The following is an 18,249-nucleotide window of genomic DNA, read 5'->3' as shown; positions in this document are numbered from 1 at the left end:
AGGCAGCGTCGACGAGATTTGCCCAGTCGGTTGCCCAGGGGCGAGACTTTTCCGCGAGTAAACCGCCGCTAGCAGAGGGAATGGCACGTGTTTGCGCTTGGCGGGCCAGTTTCCTATTCGGGACTCAGCCGCTCAGAGGTTGTCGCGAGTCGTGGCCAGCCACTGTCTTCCTTCACACCATCGACTTTTCCGTCAGTTCTCCGCTTTCCTTACCCCAGAGATGGTCGCCAAACTTGGCTGCTCTTGACACGCTATGCGCAAACCGTCTGCCTGTACAGTTTGCCGGTAAGCCCTCGACTACCTACACGGGCGTCTTCAAGCCACACACATGCATGCTGACGCTGTCATAGGGCGCGTCGTCGCAAATGCATCTATCCGACACACGGCGTGGATGCGGTGTGTGAGTACTGTTCGTCACATGGCCAACAGTGTATCCAAGGCCCACCAGAAGGCGGGTACTATGCAAAGCGCAAGGCTAGGCTGCAATCGCTCAACTCGCCTCCACAGCATCCCCAGAACCAGGATGCAACTCCAGCAATTGCAAGGCACGCCGGACCAGACATGCCGCCCCTTGCACTGAGACGAGAGCTAGTCGATTTGTATTTCGACTACATTCACGACCAATTCCACTCCATCTACCATCGCGTATCCTTCCTCCAAGATGTCATGCATGACCGAGTCCCGGCAATTGTGCTTCTTGCCATGTTCGCTCTCTCGGCAAGATTCTCAACCAACCAAGCATTCCATGGAACAGACCCGAGGGAACGGGGCGAACGGTACCGGATACGAAGTGAGGAATTGCTCAACATCCGTCATCTGCATCCCACAACTATTCAAGTCTGCCTGCTCCTAGGCGCATACGCTGCCGCTAACGGCCAGACCGATGTCGAGAATATGTATTACAGCATGGCTGGGCGCATGTGTTTGGCCCTCGACTTGCCAAGCCGTCCAGTTGCCAGCCTGATAGAGCGTGAAGTAAACATAAGGATATGGTGGACCATATGTATGGTCGATGTATGGTCGTCAACTGCCGTCCGATTGCCGCGCATAATGCCATTTGATATCGTGGTGCCTCTGCCAGTTGACGAGTTTCCTTTCTCGTCTATGGGCACCGATTCGGAACACGGGTGCATTGATCCGACATCTGTATCCTCTCCCCTCATGGCTGAGATGGTGAAACTCAACCGGATCTTATCCAAGATCATTGATTTCAATCGCACATGCGTGTCAGATCACCTTGAAGGCTTGCCACTGGAGAAAGGCATGCGCGAGTTGTCGCGCGACTTGGACGTCTGGCTCGAAAACCTTCCGCAACATATGCGTGACACGCCGGACAACTTCAAATACTTTGCCTCACGGGGTCATGGGCGTATGTTTGCAGCCGTGTATCTGGGATACTACCATTATGGTCAACTCCTGAATTACCAGTTTCTATCCCTGTCGACTGGGGCGTCGGCAGAGTCTGGGCGTTATGCAGACGCATGCAAACACCATGCTGCACGGCTTTGCTCGCTGGTATATCGTTCACACGCGACACCTGGCAGCGACGTCATGTACTCTGCAGTATCACACGTCCTCGTCATTGCATCCACTGTGCAGATTCATACCCTCCTCTTTTCCGCTGACGAAGCAGAGATACGAATTTCAAAAGCAAGACTAGAGCGCAACTTTGAGATCCTGCTTAGGTTGCGTGCATATTGGCCTAGTGTGGACGGTGCTATGAGTCGTCTTCGAGCGTTCCACCAGACATGTCTTCGAAGCAAAGAAACTAGTTTTGTACTCGATCGGTGGCTTTTACGCTTTCTAGTCCAGTTTGCACCTCACATGGAGCTTGAACCGAGAGACCACGATCCTGAGTACGAGGCGCTGCTGGCATTGAGTAAGCAATCGCCACTCTCTTGCTACTCAGGCCTATCCCTATAAGGACGAAGAATATTTCCTCTACCACACACTCGGTATGGCAATGGTATGGATTTGAGCCAAGTCTAGGTTCCAGGATCTAGTCGATACGAAAGGCGGGGATGAAATCCTTGGGCGATGTTAGCGGCGGAAAACCCATCGGTTTTCCCACCCACGTGCGGAGCACCCCCCCCCCCCACATCCGAGTTTCAACTTCGGTAATCTAGTAGAAAGATTCGCGTTCACTGAGAGGGGGTGTAGCCATTTAAGTCTGCTCAACTTGCTAATCCGGCTTGCGTTGTTGGAGAGGCAATACCAATACTCCAACATGCCTCCCTCACATAGCAGCATCCTCGTTGTCACGGCTTTAGCCAACGTCGCAGCTGCCGTAAACAATGGCCTTGCTATCACACCGCCAATGGGTTGGGTACGATGTTTATGACCATTATCTGATTCACTTGCTGATCTCAAAAGAACAACTGGAACGCGTTTGGATGCGATGTTTCCGAAAACCTGCTTCTCACAACCTCGGCTCAGATCATTGACTTGGGTCTGCGAGACTTGGGTTATAACTACGTCGTCCTAGATGATTGCTGGCAAAACCCAAAGGGCCGCGATAAGGAAGGGAAACTCCAACCGGCACTGGACAAGTTTCCCAATGGCTTAAAGTCAATTTCAGACCATCTCCATGACCGCAATCTCAAGTTTGGAATGTACAGCAGTGCCGGCGAAATGACTTGTGCGAGATTCTGTATGACAACCCCCATCACCCATTCCATATTGTCACACTAAAACCGAGTAGCTGGGTCGCTCGACCACGAAGTTGATGACGCAAATAGCTTTGCTGGGTGGGGAGTGGACATGCTGAAGTATGACAGCTGTTATCACATGGGCCGTGTTGGTACTCCGTCAGTATCCTTCAATCGTTTCAAGACCATGGCAGACGCCTTGAAAGCGACAGGACGAAACATCTTGTTCAATTTGTGTAATTGGGGCGAAGATCTAGTTCATACGGTAAGATATGTGCCGCTTTTACATGCTTGGTGCTATAATAAGCGTGTGCTAATTTTTGACGGTAGTGGGGGATGTCTATCTCGAACTCTTGGCGCATAACAGGCGACATTTATGATTCATTTACACGACCCGACGACCTCTGCGGCTGCAACACCGTGGCGCCAGGTGACGTCAACTGTGTAGCACCGGGCACTCACTGCTCGGTACTGTTCATTCTTAACAAGGTCGCGCCATTTGCAGACCGTAGCATTCCTGGTGGCTGGAGTGACCTCGACATGCTCGAAGTCGGACAGGGCGGTATGACTGATGAAGAGTACAAAGCACACTTTGCACTTTGGGCAGCCCTCAAATCCCCATTGTTCCTTGGCAACGACCTGCGCGATATGCCTGCTTCTGCGCTTACCATTATCAACAATCCGGCCATCATCGCGCTGAGCCAGGACCCTCATGGTAGAAGTGTAACGCGAGTCCGACGCGATACTGAGGGTGTCGCCAAAGATGAGTGGGGCGTCGGTGAGACGCACGTGTGGGCTGGACATTTGCACAATGGCGACGAAGTCGTGATTCTTCTGAATGCTGGCGGAAAAGACATTGAGATGAGTGTTTCACTTGCGGAGATTTTCATACCCTACGGACCTGGGGGCTCAGCACCACACAACAAGTACGACTGGGACATCCATGATCTTTGGGCGCATCGCATGTCTGAAAAGACAGCTGAGCAGATACTTGCAGCAAAGACAAGTTCAGAGAAGCAGACAGTACTGTCAAAGGCGAACTGGTACAACGCCACCGAAATCCCTTACGCTACTGGTCTTGCCCAAGAAGATCCACGACTATTTGGCGAGAAGATTGGCGTAGCCAAAGCTGGAGGGTTACTCAAAGCGGACGTAAAGAGTCACGCTGCGCGAGTCTTTCGACTGCGACGAGTTGCAAAGAAAGGGGATACTTTCGAAGCGAAGAGCATCTCAAGAGACGACGTCGACGTCGAGGAAAAGGAAAAGGATGAGCTATAGAACAACAGGCCATCTTATCCCACAACTCGCATTTTGCATGTTGCATTGTTATGACACTTGATGCATCAGATGACAGTGAATTTTCTACATTAGACTATAGAGTTGCATCACTATCCGTTTCCGTGTACCCGATTATCCTTTATTTGGCGTTCTTAGATAGGAAATAACGACGCTCGCTCCGCGACTTATAAGGACCAATGGCAAAACAGATTTGATCCGGATTCAAGCTTGCAGATGAAACCCCGGCAATGATTGGCACGATACTTGAGACCAAGCAAATAGCAATCCTCTTAACATCACCGGCCCGAGTAAGATATCGCCCTGTGACAAAGTTCATTTTCCTCTATTTGAGAGTTGAGTAACTCCTCAGGGATCGGTATTAGTTTACGCCCTACTATATACTCATTCCTCTTGGGCGTACGTGTCAGCGTCGCACGACATTCGCGTAACATCACACTGATAGGTCAAACACGGCAATGACGAGGGATTCAACTTTAGTTCCATATATTTAGAGTGTTTTGATTGCTTTCGTCTCTTTAATTGCTAGATAATGTGATTATCGCAACTGACCCGTCTGCTTTGACGGGTGATCACTCTTCGTTGATTCTCTTTTTCTATATTTTCCAAAGAGAGACCTCTTTCATTCCCGCTCACCTGCTACTGGCTGATTGCGAGTGGATACAACGAGAGATATCGCAATGTTCGTGATGTGGCCTGTTCCTAACCAAAAGAAATTTCCAACATCTCAGCGTAGATCAGCAGGATAGTAGTAGTAGATACTGTGAGATCAAAGCATGTCAAATTCGTTCGCTCGGGAAAAATCCTTCGGAAGTAATTTCAACATGCCGCAAGAGCTACAAGGAACTAATGCAAGTTCATGCAGTACATGTCTTTTTGAGATCTTCGACTGATCGTTCTTTTTCTTGGATAGTTTGGTCAAGAGTATGCGGTACAAACCGTCAAGTTGAAGCGCTAGCTAAACTGCTTTTTCGCGGCGCGTTGGCACCACTCTATATGTTCCTCCGATGATGGACACTAGTCTGGCCTTACCATGCTGGCTCGCCTCTAACCAACATAATTACAAAATGTTCAGCCACAAAACTTCCTTATCTGGACGCATAATGACCGAATGGATCATCCTTCAACGCCTTCCGGCTCGGTATGTTGACACGATGCACCCTCCGTTGCACGAGCGTGTGCATCACCACCCACATGTGGACTAGTGCAGCCCTAGCCTTACAAACAATTCTCGGGCTCCATGCTAAGTCTTGGTGTGTAGATTAATCAGGAAAACTCGATGGCTCAAATAAGAGGGCATCATATCCATACCTTCCTTGTTTGTCGTTCTCATCGCTTGTCTACTTTCCTCACCATGACATTCTTCTGCCTATACTCTTTATTTTATCACTTGTAGTACACTACGCCATACCGCATCACTTAATGTTGATGAAATTACTGCGTCATTAGGAATTGACAGATCCCAAACTCCACAGCGCCCCTTCAAACAACAAAGCGGCCAGATATCCAGTCGAGAATAAAAACTTGGAAGGTGAGGGAAGAAGTGGGGAATAGCACGCCATCTAGAAGCGTGCTGTGAGTTATTGGTCGTACACTCAAGGGTCCAGCGACTTGGAATACGCAATGCAAGAGAAAGAAGGACCCTTGGCGCAACGCGAGGAACTGGAGAAAGAGCAAGGCATGGTCAGCGTACACAGCGCAGACGCACCAACGTGCGAGCCTCACTCATCCATCACAACCTCCGCTAGAACGAGCATGGATGACGCTTCATCGCCAAAACTGAAAACAACTGTGTCCGAGAATTTTATCGCCGTCGAGTCTCCAAGTGTTACCACAACGTACAAGGTTACGCTAGCCATCACTGGAATGACATGCAGCTCCTGTGTGTCCGCCATCACACACGCCGTTCAAGCACACGCGTGGGTCCAATCAGTCAACATTAACCTCCTTACAAACAGCGGAGTGGTTGTTTTCACTGGAAGAGCCAAGTGCGACGAGATTGTAGAGACAATTGAAGACTGTGGCTTTGATGTCGAAGTAGAGAAGTTAGAAGAAGTCCAAAATACGGCACCAGAAACAAAACCATCCAAACAAAAGACGGAGCGTTGGCGCGCGACTTACTTGCTCGGTGGTCTAACCTGTTCGTCATGTGTTGGCAACGTGACTCGGGCACTGGAACCGCTTGATTGGATTAAGTCAATCGACGTCAATCTAGTTTCAAACAGTGCAACCATCGTTTTTACCGGCAAGGAGCATCTCTTAGAGATTGAAGGAATCATCGAAGACGTTGGGTATACGGCCACACTCGACCATGTTGTCCCAGACAGCACACTGGCAATCGAAGCAATCGAGCGAACAGTCACGATACGCATCGATGGTATGTTTTGCGAACATTGCCCGCCGAATATTATACAAGGACTCCAGGAAGCCTTCGCAAATAAGCATACGTTCATACTCGAAGACCCCCCTATATCCCTCGAAACCCCGATCCTACACATTCGATACGTACCGAACCCCTCTACCTTCACCATCCGGCATATCTTCTCGACTATTTCCAGCCTAAACCCCGTGTTCATCCCTTCAGTCTTCCACGCGCCTACAATCGAGGAACGCGCGCGCCAAATGCACGCACAAGAACGCAAACGAATCCTGCTCCGCCTCACACTCTGCGTCATCATCGCCATACCTACATTCGTTTTTGGCATCGTCTTCATGAGCCTAATCAGCGCCGAGAACCCCCTACGCAAATACCTCATGCAATCCATGTGGGCAGGCAACGTCACAAGACTAAGCTGGGCCCTCTTCTTTCTCGCAACACCCGTTTATTTCTTCGCAGCAGACACATTCCACCGGCGCGCGATCAAGGAAGTAACAGCGCTGTGGCGGCCGGGAAGTCGAACACCGATTCTGCATCGCTTCACAAGATTCGGAAGCATGAATATGCTCATCTCGCTCGGCACTACAATTGCGTACCTTGCATCGATTGCAGAACTCATTATGGCAGCTACAGGAATGTCCCACGGTTCAATGCATGATTCGTATTTCGATGCTGTCGTCTTTCTGACTATGTTCTTGCTCATTGGTCGCTTCTTGGAAGCGTATAGCAAGGCGAAGACGGGGGATGCGGTTACGTCGCTGGGGAAATTGCGTCCTAGTGAAGCTGTCCTTGTGGACGCTGAACAAGGCGATATCAAAATCGCTACCGGCCTACTTGAAATCGGGGATGTAGTTCGAGTCCACCATGGTGCGTCACCGCCGTTTGATGGCGAGATTGTAGAGGGAAGTTCAAGCTTTGACGAGTCGAGTTTGACGGGGGAATCCCGCCCTGTGAAGAAAGTGGAGGGTGATACAGTGTACTCGGGTACGATGAACAAGGGATCTCCTGTTCAGATTACGATTACGAGTATTGAGGGGACGTCGATGCTGGATCAGATTATCAATGCTGTACGAGAAGGTCAGTCACGGCGTGCGCCTGTTGAGAGGGCAGCAGATGTTATCACTTCGCATTTTGTACCGTTTGTCATTGCCGTTGCAATCACGACTTGGCTGGTGTGGCTCATTCTCGGTAAGACGGGAGCTATTCCAAATGACTGGAAGAATGAGGGTGCTGGTGGATGGGAGCTTTGGTCTCTTCGGTTCGCAATTGCGGTCTTCGTTATCGCCTGTCCCTGCGGTATTGGTCTTGCAGCTCCAACTGCGCTCTTCGTCGGAGGTGGTCTAGCTGCAAAGCACGGTATACTCGTTAGAGGCGGAGGCGAGGCATTCCAAGAAGCCAGTTCTCTCGACTGTATTGTTTTCGACAAGACGGGAACCCTTACCCAAGGCGGCGATCCAGCAGTAACGGACCACCAGCTCTCCGGAGGTCAGAAAGGCTCACTGGTGCTGGGTCTTGTCAAGGCTCTCGAACAAAACAGCAATCATCCCATTGCACGTGCACTTGTCTCTTTTTGCAACAGAGAAGAGCACATCACGCCGATAGTGGTCGACATCGACGAAGTGCCAGGTAAAGGCTTAAAAGGCACTTTCCGAGTCGACGGACAAGACATCACCGCCATCGTAGGCAACGAAGCCTTTATGACCGACCACTCCGTCCCCACCCCCCCCTCGTCCACCACCCTCCTCTCAACCTGGAAATCCCGCGGCGACTCCATTGCCCTCGCAGCCCTCTTCATGCCCTCCTCTTCCCCGCACCCCGCCCGCTCTACCTCCACCTCCTCCAGCGAAACTCTCTCTACCGCCCAAACCGAAACCCTTCCAACCCCAACTTGGCACCTCGCCTGTACCTTCTCCATCGCCGATGCCCTCCGCCCCGAAGCCCACAGCGTCATTGCCGCCCTACAAGCCCGCGGCATATCCACCTGGATGCTCTCTGGCGATAACCCCACCACCGCCAACGCCGTCGGCGCCCAAGTCGGTATCCCAGCCTCCAACATCATCGCAGGCGTGCTGCCAAAGGAAAAAGCACAGAAAATAAAGTATCTCCAGCAGACCCTGCACAAACAACCCAAACGCTCTTCTTTCTTCTTCTCCTTCTTCGGCACAAAGAGAAATGAGAACAAGAGACATCAACGCGCAACAATAGCCATGGTAGGCGACGGCATCAATGACGCCCCCGCCCTCTCCACCGCCGATTTATCCATCGCCATCGGCTCAGGTTCAGACATTGCACTGAGCTCTTCATCTTTCATCCTGATAAACAGTCGTCTCACCACTATTCTCACGCTTCTGGATCTTTCAAGAGTGGTGTTTCGACGCGTTTATTTTAATCTCGGGTGGGCGCTTGTGTATAATATGGTGGCTATGCCGATTGCAGCGGGCGTGCTGTATCCGATTACTACCGGTGGAGGAGGAGGTGGTGGTGGGAAGGGGGAGAAGATGGAGATGCATGGGGGGATGGCGATGGGGCATACGGGGGAGAAGCATGTTAAGCTTGATCCGGTGTGGGCTGCTTTGGCGATGGCGCTGAGCAGTGTTAGTGTGGTTTGTAGTTCGTTGTTGTTGAGCAGTCGGTTGCCTGGTGTGGGGTTTAGAGTGCGGCGCGAGGAAAGTGTTGGTGGCGAGACAGGTCGATGAGGTAGTTCAAAGTGGCTGGTTGTGCGCAATCAAGTTATTCTTAGAAAATGTATATCTGCAAGTTATCTTTGTGCTGTTGGATGATACATCTGGGCTTGAAGGTACTTTGGACAAGTTCTAGTAAATGGTAGTAAGGTATTATTAAATGATAGTGTCGAGTAATACAAAACACAAAAAAATACAAAATTAGTTTATCCAGCAGCCTCTGATACAGTGGTCACGAAGAAAGGGGAACCAACCGTCTACGCCACTCCATCAGCGAGTATAAGCTGTAATCGCTACCCTGAAATCACTTCCCCATGTATTTTTCCCCTCCATTTTCAAAAATAATAGATCGCATTATCTACTCCTCCGACCACCGAAGAGGGCTAGCAACAACAGCCTTGGCCCTATTCGTCACAGTCGCAGTTCCCAGATTCTTCCTGCGAAGCTCACCGTTATCCCGCAGAGCACCGCCACTGCGCTTCTTGTTGGAGATTTGAATCTGCTGCATGAGCTCAGGAGTAATCATGGTAGGCTGACGTGACTTGCGGCTCCTTGAAGGCTTAGAAGCACTAGGGGTTTCAGTGCTGCTGCGGGCGATGGGTGCCTGTGAGGGTTCTTGGGCACCGTTCTTGGATACAGCGTTCTCGGGAACACTGAAGAGGGTTTGGTGGGTAGACCCGGATGCAGTGACTGGGTTGGCAGTTGGGGGCACAGCTGGAGACGTGTTACTGCGTAGAATGCGCATTCTGAGCTCATTTGCATTGAATCGGGTGGGCTCTGTGTTGCCATCGGTGCTGCTGCTCTGAGGTGTGCTGGGCATAGAAGGCAGGTCGCTGGCTTTGCTTTTCAAGGAGTCTGTGTCGGTTTTTCGGTTCTTGGTGGCGTGCTTGAGGACGTGGAGCAACCGCCGGATAGAAGAATTGCCCTTAGGACTTCTGGAGTCCAAGACTGTAGATTCGCCCTGATTACCCATGGCGATTTTCGTTGTGGTGTTGTTTGCAGGCTTTTGACGGAGTTAGTAATGGTACATTTGGTGTTGGAGATCTGGCCAGTTTTCTTTCAGATACTGGAACTCTGTTACTTACTTTTGCTTGCTTGAGGAGATCTGGTGCTTCAAGAATGAGAGAGTTGCGGGATGTAGTTTTGAGTATATAAAGGATAGATATGGAGGAGAAAGTGGGGAAAGGACCCAGGAAACATCACACCAAACTCTTCGAGACGGCTGTAAGTGCGGCCCTCATACCGCATAAAGAAGCAGTGAAGTCAACGGAAACGTATCCATGATATAAACGCGCGTGAGTAAGCGGCTATTATGATAGGGCCTAAAATCTGTTGGTGCCAGAGAATAATGTGGATTACAAATATTCCGGTTCTCCAAGGCCACTTTGCTAGTAGTCCTTGAAAGTTTTTGAATAGCGTATGAGAAGAAAAGCAATAGAGCCACAAGGTATTCCATGGTCCTCGCGAAGGAGTTTATGCAGCACACACATGATTGGTCGATGAAGCGGATGCAAGGCGGAGCGGAGATCGCTACCGTAACTATCGCCCAGTCATGTTGATCTTGAATGTGCAATGTTGAACGGGGCAAGAGATTCTGCACACGGTATGCAAGTGGAATACGTAAACGGACAGTCTTGAGCATAGTGCGATTCAAAATGGCGAAAAAGTGGTATTTCCCGAATGATTCCTGTAGCGCCAACCCAATGCATACATGTCTTTTACACCAATATACAGGCAGATGATTATTTTACTTGCGCGCGTCCATGGCCTGCTGAAGGGCTTGGGTGGTAGGCTGAGCGGATCTGTCGAGCGGCTTGTCTGGCACAATAACATCCTCGAACTCGTCTTGGGAGATGGCATTGATGGTGTAAGTGTCTGGAAAAAGGTGGGTCAGCACTCCAATTAAACAGGCAGGAAGATGATGCGCACATATGCCGATGACAAGCGAGCAGATTGCGAAGCCGGTGATGGTGTTCTTGATCAGGTAGGGCGCGCGGGCTCGCAGCAGAGCGGGCGAGGCGCGCATGCGGTCATCGTAGTAGGTTGAGCGGAATGGCTTGCTGTTGGGGTCAATGTTAGTATGCGTGGCAGAGACCATATGAATATAGCGCGAAGACTTACTATCCCATGGTGGCGGTGTTGTGAGGCTCCCGGGCGGATTCTGCGGGGAAAGAAATGGTGGTGAGATGATGCATGGGGCTAGGCGGGCGTCTTGGCGGGCAGGGCGCACATCATCGCAGTCGCAGCGTCAACCCTGCGCCACTCACCTCGCGCCCGTAGCTGTAGTCAACACCATCATCACCCCCGTCCCCATCCACATCCACATCCACACCCCCCCTTTCCTTCTCTACGCTCTCTACAGCCTCTTTGTAATTGCTAGCATTGTGGGGAATGGGACGCCCTTTGGCCGAACACGTCAGGTCTTTGTCGCGCTCTTAGTTTGACTGTTGCGTCGCGCGCGTGAGCAAGCCTTACGTCTCCTACAACTCCTACTCCTACCCTTCACTACAAAGCGCGCCGCCAGTGTGCTGCCACCATCATCACCATGACTTCGCAAACGATACAGCAGATGGAGTCGGCCCGGTCGCTCGCGTTAGGCGACGGTAGATACTATCCTACCATTATACCGGGCGTGCTCCCCATCATCGGTTACAGTGAAGACCAGAGCATCGAGATACAGCGTTGGGGTGCCGAGTTTTTGGCAGAGGCTTTCGCATCGCCAGCATGGCCCCAAGAGGCCAAGCAGAGCAGCGCGCCCTCGGTGCTGGCTACCCTCAAGGCCTACCTGGAGAATGTCGATGACAAGAGCGTCATCAAGAGTGCCATCCAGGCGGCCGCGAGCGTGTATCCACTTGTATACAAACATACGTAAGTAAACCCCTCCCTCGCATCAGATAGAGCCCCTCGCATGTCAAACATGCCCTGCGCATTCTTGAGGTCCCTTTATGCTCGCATGCTCCTTGACTGTCTTCATGCGAACACGCTCTTATTCTTGCATGTGCCCAGTGTCTCCGACCCCAGCGATTCGCAAAACTGGGGCCTCATGTTTGGCATCAAAGCAAACATTTTGCGACGAATGGACTCGGCCGCCCCTGGCGTGCGTATATGCTGCGTCAAGTTCCTCCAACAAGTCGTCCTGGTACAGACACCAGGTGTGGCAGACCCTAGGGTAGATACTCCTCCACCCCCCGACGTAGAAACACAAAATCTCATGTCTCGCAGCGCGCCGATCACAACGACATTTCCCTCTCCATTGTGCCCCGCGATCATCCGCTTATACCGTATGCGAGCCTCGAGGCTGAAGGACATGGACTACTGGACAGGCTGTTGGATATCATACATGGGGATCACAGGTTAGATAGACAGTCACAGACTGCCGACATGCATCTAACACAGACCAGTGACGGATTGCTCGTGACTGCCACCTTGAACAGCTTGGGCATGCTGATCCATCGCCGACCAAATGCTGCAAATAAAATCTTGAACAGTGTCTTCAACTTCAACCCCTTGAAGCTTGCCAATTCGCCAATGACGCCTAAGAACAAGGTCATTATTAAGTCAATTGAGCGTACAACAAGGGCACTACTCGTCAACATCATGAAGAGGTATGTCAACCTCAGCGTGTCACGCCATCTCAAGTACTTACCATTACAGGAACCCCGAGAACCCAATCAATGGGCGCATACAACAGTTTCTGGAACGCATGCATCGTGCCCGTGTGGAGTTTTTTGAGGAATCCAACCGTAAACGGCCAGCACCCGCTGAACCGACCGATGGCCTTGATCACGCCAAGAGACAGCGACTTGTGGCTGAGCCTCCCAGTCGTACACCCTCTGTTCAGCCTCTACCGCCTGGTCCAATCAGCTGGCGACAATTATACACGCTCAATTCTGAGGGCAGTACTGCAAATTTTGATGTGCAAAATTTCAAGGATCCTGAGCAGTTGGTCAGGATTGTGGTGCCAGTCCTGCAGTCGGTTAACCCGCAAAAGCTTGAACAAGCAATCAGTGTATGTAGTGCTTTTTGTTTGAACATATTATCAGTTAAAGTGTGTTTGTGCTAACAGACATCTAGGCTGTCCGTGCTCGGTATCAAACACTGCGGCAGAACGCTGCGAGTCAACCTGTTCAGCCACCAAGCGCTCCCGCCGCAGAAGATGAGGAGGAATATGAGCCCGACTTTGAACCTGAAGATGCGGAGCAAATCATGAACAAGCTTGACGGTATCCCGTCGAATCCCTTCCCAACCCAACAAGGCCCATCCACTGCTCTAGCACCCTTCAAGCTGCCCGAAGCACCTCCATTATCCGATCAGGATGTCCAGAAGTACGGTGACATGACCGTACAACGCGCCTTCGGCATGCTGAGTAGTGTAGATGAGACACAAAAGAGCAAGGCCACAAAAGGTGGTTTTAACCGTCTAGCAGCAACAGACTACAGCCGCGACGCCTGGGTCACCATCCTCTCCCGCCTCGCCACACGCGCAAGCGCCGGTCTCGACGACCCCACCGATGGTATCAAAGACGAGTACGCGGTCAAAAGCACCCGCAGCAGCAACCCCCGAATCAGCGACTCCATCCGCGACTCCCTGTACCAGTACATCCTCTACGACTGGAAACGCCGTATCGACGTCGCAATCTCCTGGCTCAACGAAGAATGGTACAACGACATGATCCTCGCTCAATCCGCCGAGACCCCCTTACCCAACGGCACAGTAAACGGCATTTCCCCTTCTAAACCCCCAAGAGGCAACTACCACCGCTGTGCCCTCCGCCTCATCGACGGTATCCTCCCTTACATCGAGCACACGGATAAAATCCTCCTGCGTTTTCTCTCCGAAATCCCTTCAATAGACTACACGCTCCTTGTTCGCCTCAAGAAAATGGCAGAGGACCCCGAGCGCATCGATCTCGCTTGCAACGCTCTACACTACCTGTACATGTTTCGTCCTCCTGTCCGCAAGATCGTCGTTGATGTCCTCGCGGAGATGTGGGCGGAGAACGAGCGAGCAAAACCCAGTGCACGCAAGTTGCTACTTAGATGGAGGCCAGAGGTTCTGGGTAGCGAGATGGCGGGCAACAACACAACGCAGTTGGTAGTTAAAACTGAGAGCGGTGTGGACAATGCTGCGGGTAAGGTGGAAGTTGGGGCTGCGTCGTGAAACATGTTGCTCTACTACCACTACTACTTACTACCTATCACTTTTGTTTTCCCCTCACGTTTTTGCATGGGATTATGCCTATCATCACCCCCACCCTCCTACCCCTTTCTTTTACGGTGTTCTCAATTCACCGGCTGTATACTTATTCCCCCCACCCACCCACAACACTCCAGATTACCAAACCGTTCTTGCTATTGGAAGGAGGAGGATAAGGGTAAGGGGCAGATGAAGTAACCCAAGAGAGAGGGGGGGGGGGGTTCCAAGGCCGGAACAAAGGGAAGGGGGGGGGGAAACATGCGTGTTTTTTTTCCGTAGATGATGAAAAAGGTTTTACATATGTACAACAAATATGATTGCAAGGCAGAAGAGATGAAATTTTAGATCAAACGAGATTGAACGCCATCTTCCCTTTTTCATTTCCCATTTCTTCATCTTTTTTGATCCACATGTCCTACTACGAAACAACTGAAATCTTCATTGGTTGCACTTGTGCTTTCTCATCATGCATATCCCTCTATCTCTCACATACACACATATCCACACCTACTCAATCTTCATCTTCTCAAACTGTGCAATACTCGCCTCCCAGTTCTTGGCCTCCAACTCGGCAGCTTTAAGCTTCTCCCTCTCTTGCTCCTTGACCACATCACTAACCTTCTCCTCCCAGTCGTTATCCATAATCTTCTTCTGGCGCGTGATTGTCTCGTTGGCTTTTGTGAGGCGATCCTGGGCCTTTGTGATTTCCTTGTCGAGCTCAATGCGGCCCTTGACGTCGAGGTACGCGGTCGCTGATGTGCCGATTGTGTATACGGCGCAGCCAGAGGGCGCGGTCTCAGAGGGTGACAGGATCTTGATCTCGGATACGGTTTTGCCTGCCAGAGATTTGATTGAAGGGAGAGATGTGGAGGAAGAGAGAATGGAGTGTGTGCTATCGTCGAGGGCTTGGATATATGTGGATGCGCTATCCTTGATGCCGTACTCTGCGGTCATAGAACGAAGGCCCTTTGCGCTGTCAACGAGAAGCTCGTATTCGGCGTTTGCCGTCTCGTCTTCCAACTCTTGCGAGTATTGTGGGAAAGGCGCAATGCAGATGGAAGGTGTCTTGTCACCTTGCCTTCGGGGCAGGCGCTGCCAGAGCTCCTCGGTGAGGAAGGGCATGAACGGGTGAATCATGTTAAGACCACCCTCAATGGCAGTGTAAAGCGTCTGCTTGGCACTTTCCTTCTGCTCTTCGCTTCCCTCGTCGAATATGGCCTTGCTGTTCTCGATATATGTATCGCAGAGGTAGACGTAGAAGTACTTGTAGGCAACCTGGGTGGCAAGACTGAACTCGCGCGCCTCCAGGTGATCGTTGATCTTCTTGGCAGCGGCGTTGAGATTGTGGAGGATGTAGCGCTCAGGCAGAGACTCTTTTCCGCTCTTTCCGGCCTTCTCCTGCGGTGTGAAAGATTCTCCCAAGCGTCCAATGACATACTTGGTGGCCTGGTAGATCTTATTACAGAATCTCCTGTATCCGTGAATGACATTGACGTCGAACGAGATGTCCTAGAAAGACGTTAGCGTCACATTCAATGAACAGTAATACGACAGACTTACTCCACCACCAGTAGTGTATCCGACAAGTGCCATACGGAGCGCATCAGCACCACACTCTGGGATACCTTGAGGGAAGGCGGTCTTCTGGTACTTCTCGGCCTTGGTCAACTCCTTGGGATCCAGGTTACCTGCGCGAAGCTGGTCATGGAGCTTCTGAAGGGTGATACCATCCATGATATCGACAGGGTCCACAACGTTACCAAGCGACTTTGACATTTTCCTGCCTTCAGAGTCACGGATAAGGGAGTGGCAGTAAACCTCCTTGAACGGAACCTTTCCAGTCAAGTAGAGGGAAAGGAAAATCATCCTAGCAACCCAGAAGAAGAGAATATCCCAACCGGTCTCAAGGACAGAGGTGGGGAAGAGCTTCTCAAGGTCAGCAGTCTGGTTTGGCCAACCCAGAGTAGAGAACGGCCATAGGCCAGAGGAGAACCATGTGTCTAGCACGTCCTCGTCTCGCGATAATGTGAACTTCTTTCCAGGGAACTTCTTCTCGGCCTTAGCTCTTGCCTCTTCCTCTGTACGGCCAGTAATCCAGAGCTCATCTTCGTTGCGGTCACCTTCGGCGCCTTCGATTTGGACGAAATAGGCTGGTATTTGGTGGCCCCACCAAAGCTGACGAGACAAGCACCAGTCCTGAACGTTGTTCATCCAGTGCATGTAGATCTTCTCGGAAGTGGCTGGCCGAATCTTGATGTCACCCTTCTCGACGGCTTCGATGGCAGGCTTGGCTAGACTTTCCATCTTCATCCACCATTGCGGCTTCATAATGGGTTCAATGACATCGCCAGATCTTGAGCAAATGGGCACCTTCATTGGGTTTGGCTCGGTCTTGACGAACAGTCCCTCCTTCTTTAGTGCGTCTACAACGGTGTAACGAACATCGAAGCGCTTCTCGCCCTCGAAACGACCGGCATTCTTGTTCATTGTTCCGTTGTCGTTCTGAAGGTGTTAGTGTTTTGTTTATTTTTCTTTGGGAGAAGACGTACCAGAATGTTGATGAACTCAAGGTTGTGCTTCTTTCCAAGGTTGAAATCGTTGGGGTCGTGTGCTGGCGTCAGCTTGACAGCTCCAGTACCGAACTCAGGGTCGACGTATTCGTCTGCAACAATGGGCATGAGACGGTCGATGAAGGGGTGCTTGGCCTTCTTTCCGACGAGGTGCTTGTAGCGGTCATCCTTGGGATGGACGGCGATACCAGAGTCACCAAGCATGGTTTCAGGACGTGTGGTAGCAATTTCGATGAATTGGTCAGTACCATCGATGGCGTACTGCAGAAGTTATTAGCACAGTTGTGAGGCTGGACTCTGTTCGACATACCTTGAAGTGAGTAAGGACACCGAACTCAACCATCCTCTCGTATCCCGGAACAGACAACTTAGTCGGGCCAGCCAGATCCTTGTTATCGACTTCAAGAGTACTCAAAGCCGTGTTCAAGGCTGTACACCAGTTGACCAACCTGTTGCTTCGGTAAATCAGACCGTCTTCGTGGAGGCGGACAAACGTCTCTGTGACTGCTTTTGACAGATTTTCATCCATGGTGAAGGCCTCGCGCGTCCAGTCAAAGGAACCACCCATTCGGCGCAGGGTGTTGGTAAGATGCTGGTGGTACTCTTGCTTCCACTCCATGGTCCTCTCAAGAAACTTTTGACGACCCAGGTCATATCGCGTCTTGTTCTCCCTTCGCTTCAACATCTTCTCAACAACGGACTGAGTAGCAATACCGGCGTGATCGCAACCAGGAAGATACAGCGTAGTGTAGCCTCTCATCCTGTGCCACCTTATCAAGACATCTTGCAGACTCGTAGCGAGCGCATGTCCACAGTGTAGCTTGCCCGTGACGTTGGGTGGTGGGATGGGAATGACGAAGTGGCCAGGGGCCTTGACATTGCCATCCTCGGCGAACTGAGGCTTGAAGAAACCTTGAGCGTCCCACCAAGCGTCCCACGCAGACTCGACAACCTTGGGAATATATGCCTTTGTGTATGGACCGTCCAAGCTCTGAAGACGCTTCTTCTCGCCCTTGGGTGTCTGCTCGACGTACTCGGGCAACTGCTCCTCCTCCTTGCCCTTCTTTTTCTTCTCTTTTGCCGGAGCGTCCTTGGCGGCGCCAGCAGCAGCGGCCTTTTTGGCCTTGAACTTTGCGTCCTTTTCGGCCTTTTTCCTCTCTTTCTCCAGCTCCTTGGCAGTCTTCTCCTTCTTCTCTACACCCTTTTCATTCTCGCGACCGGGCGCATGTTGACCGGTGGCTTCAGTTTCAGCGGCACCGAGAATGTCCTTTTTGGCTTCTCCGCTCAGCTCTGGCGGTGGAGCGGTGTTGGGCGCTGTCTTGTCACCAGTGGTGTTGTGAGAGGACGCATTGAGCGCCATGGTTGGAGTCGAGTAGTGGTGGTGCAGTATGAGCACGCGCCCAGCGTGAGCCGAAAAGTGAGGGTTGAGGGCAGTGTAGATTCGCAATGGCAACTGTAGTCTATGCCTGAGGGGATTGGTA

At 51.4% G+C, this 18,249-nt stretch overlaps 7 protein-coding genes across 7 annotated transcripts; 4 read left to right on the top strand and 3 right to left on the bottom strand.

Moving 5' to 3' along the window:
• Positions 1–253: 253 nt before the first annotated feature.
• Positions 254–1,923, top strand: COCMIDRAFT_6357 (uncharacterized protein; the record flags this gene model as incomplete). The annotated part of the gene is made up of 2 exons (XM_007690982.1): positions 254–285; positions 351–1,923. The coding sequence occupies 2 exons, from the start codon at positions 254–256 to the stop codon at positions 1,921–1,923; spliced, it is 1,605 nt and encodes a 534-aa protein (XP_007689172.1).
• Positions 1,924–2,227: 304 nt separating this feature from the next.
• Positions 2,228–3,926, top strand: COCMIDRAFT_98576 (glycoside hydrolase family 27 protein; the record flags this gene model as incomplete). The annotated part of the gene is made up of 4 exons (XM_007691005.1): positions 2,228–2,326; positions 2,374–2,650; positions 2,702–2,913; positions 2,979–3,926. The coding sequence occupies 4 exons, from the start codon at positions 2,228–2,230 to the stop codon at positions 3,924–3,926; spliced, it is 1,536 nt and encodes a 511-aa protein (XP_007689195.1).
• A 1,641-nt stretch (positions 3,927–5,567) lies between these two features.
• Positions 5,568–9,017, top strand: COCMIDRAFT_6355 (uncharacterized protein; the record flags this gene model as incomplete). Its single annotated transcript, XM_007690981.1, has 1 exon — positions 5,568–9,017. One exon carries the CDS (start codon positions 5,568–5,570, stop codon positions 9,015–9,017), a length of 3,450 nt encoding a protein of 1,149 aa, XP_007689171.1.
• A 343-nt stretch (positions 9,018–9,360) lies between these two features.
• COCMIDRAFT_37832 (uncharacterized protein) lies at positions 9,361–9,975 on the bottom strand (the record flags this gene model as incomplete). The annotated part of the gene is made up of 1 exon (XM_007690994.1): positions 9,361–9,975. The coding sequence occupies one exon, from the start codon at positions 9,973–9,975 to the stop codon at positions 9,361–9,363; it is 615 nt and encodes a 204-aa protein (XP_007689184.1).
• A 774-nt stretch (positions 9,976–10,749) lies between these two features.
• Positions 10,750–11,131, bottom strand: COCMIDRAFT_37831 (uncharacterized protein; the record flags this gene model as incomplete). The annotated part of the gene is made up of 3 exons (XM_007690993.1): positions 10,750–10,877; positions 10,932–11,062; positions 11,124–11,131. The coding sequence occupies 3 exons, from the start codon at positions 11,129–11,131 to the stop codon at positions 10,750–10,752; spliced, it is 267 nt and encodes an 88-aa protein (XP_007689183.1).
• Positions 11,132–11,547: 416 nt separating this feature from the next.
• On the top strand, positions 11,548–14,162 carry COCMIDRAFT_98561 (uncharacterized protein; the record flags this gene model as incomplete). Its single annotated transcript, XM_007691004.1, has 6 exons — positions 11,548–11,870; positions 12,009–12,171; positions 12,225–12,355; positions 12,404–12,607; positions 12,657–13,011; positions 13,077–14,162. 6 exons carry the CDS (start codon positions 11,548–11,550, stop codon positions 14,160–14,162), a joined length of 2,262 nt encoding a protein of 753 aa, XP_007689194.1.
• A 543-nt stretch (positions 14,163–14,705) lies between these two features.
• Positions 14,706–18,128, bottom strand: COCMIDRAFT_98522 (uncharacterized protein; the record flags this gene model as incomplete). The annotated part of the gene is made up of 4 exons (XM_007691003.1): positions 14,706–15,707; positions 15,759–16,700; positions 16,748–17,029; positions 17,079–18,128. The coding sequence occupies 4 exons, from the start codon at positions 18,126–18,128 to the stop codon at positions 14,706–14,708; spliced, it is 3,276 nt and encodes a 1,091-aa protein (XP_007689193.1).
• Between the last annotated feature and the right edge of the window lie 121 nt (positions 18,129–18,249).

The sequence above is a fragment of the Bipolaris oryzae genome (genome assembly GCF_000523455.1).
Source record: "Bipolaris oryzae ATCC 44560 unplaced genomic scaffold scaffold_89, whole genome shotgun sequence".
Lineage (NCBI taxonomy): Eukaryota > Fungi > Ascomycota > Dothideomycetes > Pleosporales > Pleosporaceae > Bipolaris > Bipolaris oryzae.
This window is presented reverse-complemented; position numbering and strand designations above follow the sequence as displayed.